This window comes from Nelumbo nucifera, chromosome 2 (assembly GCF_055504915.1).
Source record: "Nelumbo nucifera cultivar China Antique chromosome 2, China Antique-T2T, whole genome shotgun sequence".
NCBI classification, from domain to species: Eukaryota; Viridiplantae; Streptophyta; class Magnoliopsida; order Proteales; family Nelumbonaceae; genus Nelumbo; species Nelumbo nucifera.
The window spans coordinates 65,143,866-65,148,141 of record NC_142650.1 but is presented as its reverse complement, the minus strand read 5'-3'; the positions used below and the strand labels follow the sequence as shown (position 1 = coordinate 65,148,141).

Sequence of the window (4,276 nt, the reverse complement as noted above, 5' to 3'; positions counted from 1 at the left end):
ACCTGAGCCCAGCTCAGCATGCTCCCTTGGTTGTTTGTTGGTTAGGTGTTCTGGCATATTCAATGTTCTTAATAGCTTGACTAGATTCAGGCTAAGAACTTCCTAAGCTGCAGCTATAGGACCCACTGCCACCCTAACAACAAAAATATATAGCTTTTGTTTGTCTTTAGTAGATGGAGGTCCAATGGACTTCAAATATATATAATAAGCTATTCAATAATGGTGGTTGTAACTTGTAACAGTTGCAATTATCTGAAATTATGAATTATTTGATTCTTTCAATGTTCATCTATGTAAAATATGATCTCAGTTGAGTTGTTGAATAACTTATAATATGAGAACAGAGAAAGACAAACATGTAGAACTCCAAAATTTTGATACTGGTAGGATGATCATTGCTCATTAACACTAGAACAAGTTTTTGTACACAAGTGCCTCAAGTTGACTCACATAACTTTACTGAAGTCTATTAACAGTTTCATGTTTCAATGTCAACAGAGTAGTGCAAATTGGGCAGCCATTAGTAGGAGGTAAGCTTATCTCTACAGGAAGGCAATCAGATGGATTGGATGAGATGGACAGAAGAATATAGAAACCATTTACCATTAGTCTATTACCCTCTTGAACGTCTTGAAGTCTGGCCTTCCAACCCTTTAGCTTCCACTAGCCTGGCCTTCAAACTACTCTCCTGAGCCATTGCTAGCCTTTCACGAGCTGAGTTGCTTGAGTCTCGTGAAGGCCATGGTTGGTTCCATTGCCGTGTTGGACTGGCAAAGTCCCTTGCTGATGCTATCCTCGAGCCAGAAAGTAGGTGGTCTCTCAGGCCTTTCACGGATTTGTATCTCTGGGTTTCATCTTCATAGTACTGTCTGTCATGCTCCAAGAACCTTGTCCAATCGATTCCATCTCCATGGTTCTGAAAAGTCTGATCATTACTGAAATCCCACTCAATTCCTTCTGAGACGCCTCTTTCCAGACAGCTACTTCCCCTAGACATTTTCTCAGAGGTAGACCTTCTCCCCTTAATTTCTTCCTCAAAAACTCTCTTTGGATCCCCTTGAGTAGCACCGTTAGCATAACTCCACCTGTAGCTCTTGTTGTTATTGTCCATGTTTAACTCTATTGAATGAAGATCACTCTCTGCAGAGTCTTCTTCTGGGTTTTCTCCATCTTCAACTTCTCCATCGTCCTCTCCGTCTTCTTTCCCATAAGAACCAGAATGGGTTCTACTCAGATGGGATGCTACATCTGCTTTGCCCCGACTATTCTGAGAGATGGTTCCATTTTCTTTAGCCCCTTTTGTCCTAAGAGCCTCAAGCTCACTCCTCAGCTTGTCAACTGCAGCATTTTTCTCCTCGAACTGATATTTAGCCTCTGAGAGTTTCATCTGCACTCTCTCCTCGCGCAACACATCAGCTAGTTGAAGCATTTCCCTCTCCTTCTCCACCTCTTCACGAACCTTCTCAGACTCTCTCCTCAGTTCTTCCATCTCTGCTTTTTCTTCTCCAATTCCCCTGGCTAACTCATCACAGACATGTTCTAGTATCTCACGCGCTCTCTTCTCGCTCTCCAGTTCTTTTACTGCCTTTGCAAGAGATGCTTTAGTCTCAGCCAATTCCATTCCGAGCTTCTTATTCAAGCCCTCGCTGCGTCTCCTCAGCTTCCTCTCTACCTCAAGATTTCCTGCAATGGATTGTATAGCCGCCTGAATCTTTTCTTGCTCCTTGTTCTTCCATGCTGACTTCTCTTCCGCAAAACGCTTCATAAGGTAATTGATCTCATTCCGATCAGAACGCTGTTCTAGGATAAGCTGCTCGACCTGCAAACGGGCACGCTCAAGCTCAGCACGCAAGGCAGAGACGATGGACATGCTTGATGCATTCTGCTCTTCAAGACCGCAAATCCTGTTGAGTATTTTGAGAAGTTCTTTAGCAGTGATCAGACCATTGCTAACGTCCTTCAATCGAGTCTTAACTCCTAAAATGGATCCTGTAGGAGTCATGGCTCGAGATCTTGTCCCAATCTGCAACAAAATAAACATGCTCACTAGTCATTATCTCATCTCAGTTACATAAATAGTTGCAGAAAGAATAAATGGTTTAAGAGTTTGGGTACCTCTGTTAAACTAGCATTGCTTAGAGAATCGAAAGGTCCATGATCATTATGGCTAAGCCTATGCGAAATTGCTGATGTTCTTTTGTGGAGACTACCAGTCCCAGAGCGATCCATTCTCTACAAAAATGGAGATGAAGAAATTACAGACAGTTTCAGTGAGATGTTAAACAGAGAAGAACGAAAAAGAGGAAAAAATGTAGATAAGAAACAACAAAGGCCATGAACTTAAAAGTTTAAGTGACCCAAAACAAAGAAAAATCCAAAGAAGAAGAAGAAGAAGAAGAAGAGGCAGCCACCTCTGAAACAGGACTGTGCGACGGATCTGATAAATGGGATGGCAGAGAACCCGACTGAACAGAGCTTGCCATCCTTTCTCTGCTCCTCGTCTCTTTCCTGATCCTACTCACCTCCAAAACGTCTTTCATTCTAGGCGACGGTATCTCGTTCATCTCCCATAGAGTGGCAGCGAGCTTCCTCGCTGACACTGGAGCTTGCTTTCCTTTACCACTGCTATGAGACGGGGGGTATTTCGGCGACTCAGCGATTCCCACCAGAGAAGAAGGGGATCTCGAGCTCATCTTCCATGTCGGAACCGGCGTGCTCGATCCTCCCCTCTTCCCAACCAGAATCGCTCTCTTGATCCTGTAATTCTTCACTAGCGAAGACGAAGAAGACGACGACGAACAGCCCCGTTTTCTGATGTTGCAGCGTCCCCTAACCGTACCCTCTATGCTCCGATTATGTCTGGGCATTCTCTACTTTCTTCAGAAGTTCTCTCCAATCTAAGAAAAATCCGAATCATAAAAAATCAAAAGACATGAACTTGCACTAACCCAGCTTTTCTCAATCAAATCCCAGGAACATCCCATAAAAGGATTGTTTCAGAAGCAAAAACCAACCAATTAAGAATGTTTCGGAGATCGTGAATCGTAGTACATACCATCATACTCTGACGATCCACGGACACCCTCTCCCCCACTCGAACGACTCCAATCGTCTCGCAGGCTGACTCCGAAGTCTGAACTCTCTGGACACATTTGATTCTGAGATTCAAAGTTCGAAATGGGAAAAGAAGAAAAACAGATAAGAAAGTAAACTAAATTATAATCAACCAGTCGAGAGCTTCATTACCAGTTTTAAGAAGATCAACTGCCCTATAAAGACGATGAACTCTAAACCTCTGTACCCAGAATCAGAGGAGAAACCGAAGAAATTCAAGCCCGAACCCCACCAAAGAACAAGACTTCCAGACATCTAAAACTAGAATAAAACTGGAAGGTAGGAAGACTGGAGAGCTTGGAGGCTTATATCTTGGCCGTGACAGACATCTGAGGGGGAGAGAGAGAGAGAGGGGTTCAGGCTTCAGACCTCTGAGAAGGCAATTCATATACATGAGCATCTCTCGACGTGCAGCACCTGTCATTTAGACTGTGCGCCACGTCATCGATCTTAATCCAATTATAGGCTTACACGTGTTCTAAACGGTCAGTATCTATCTTATTCTTGACAAGGTTCCGCGTATTTTATTTATTTTTTATTCATTTTCTCCTTTACAGGGAAAAACAGCGAAACACTGAAACACTTTCAGAGATTTTTCAAGGATACCCCCCTTCCTTTTATATTTACGAATTAGCCCATGAGTATTTGTAAAGGGGCTGTAATTTCAGATTTGTGAGGTGAACGGCAGTACAAACCAATTAGGCCCCTCAACAATCAACAATCAACATCGTTATAGGGGAATGGGTTATATGGGGTAGGTTATAGCCATAGAGGGTGGAGACTGGAGACGTGGAGTGCCACTCTACTAAGATGGGGCCCATCTCCTATCGAGTCGGGCTATCACCTCAAATAAATAATAAATAAATAAATAAAAACGGTATTTTCGTAACCTCGCACCGCCCTTTGATTCGCATAATTTGCTGCAAAAAGCAGACATTCTGTTGTTTTTGGAAAGAGGTTTTAAGTTAACCTTGGGATTCAAATCTTGCAACACCCTTTATATGCAAGAAGAATCCATTAACCATTCAGGCTTCAGGGCCTTGATTTTTCAAAATCAATTTGAAGGAAATCATTCAGTTTTCTTCATTGGAACCAAACAGAACACTAATAATAATCTTATTAGATTTGACAAGACCTTTTAAAGTTTTAATCTATTTATAGA

At 42.5% G+C, this 4,276-nt stretch overlaps 1 protein-coding gene across 3 annotated transcripts; it reads right to left on the bottom strand.

The window, feature by feature from the left end:
* Positions 1 to 359: 359 nt before the first annotated feature.
* LOC104601343 (uncharacterized protein At5g41620-like) lies at positions 360 to 3,473 on the bottom strand. 3 transcript variants are annotated; one of them, XM_019198454.2, is made up of 5 exons: positions 3,247 to 3,473; positions 3,056 to 3,142; positions 2,412 to 2,897; positions 2,116 to 2,232; positions 360 to 2,023 (listed from the first exon to the last, which is right to left on the bottom strand). In XM_019198454.2, exons 3-5 carry the CDS (start codon positions 2,865 to 2,867, stop codon positions 614 to 616), a joined length of 1,983 nt encoding a protein of 660 aa, XP_019053999.1. In that variant the 5' UTR covers positions 2,868 to 2,897; positions 3,056 to 3,142; positions 3,247 to 3,473; the 3' UTR covers positions 360 to 613. The 3 variants fall into 3 exon arrangements, with proteins under 3 accessions (XP_019053999.1, XP_019054000.1, XP_088754780.1); XM_019198455.2 differs by having other exon boundaries at positions 3,056 to 3,158; positions 3,247 to 3,395; XM_088898654.1 differs by lacking the exon at positions 3,247 to 3,473 and having other exon boundaries at positions 3,056 to 3,197.
* Between the last annotated feature and the right edge of the window lie 803 nt (positions 3,474 to 4,276).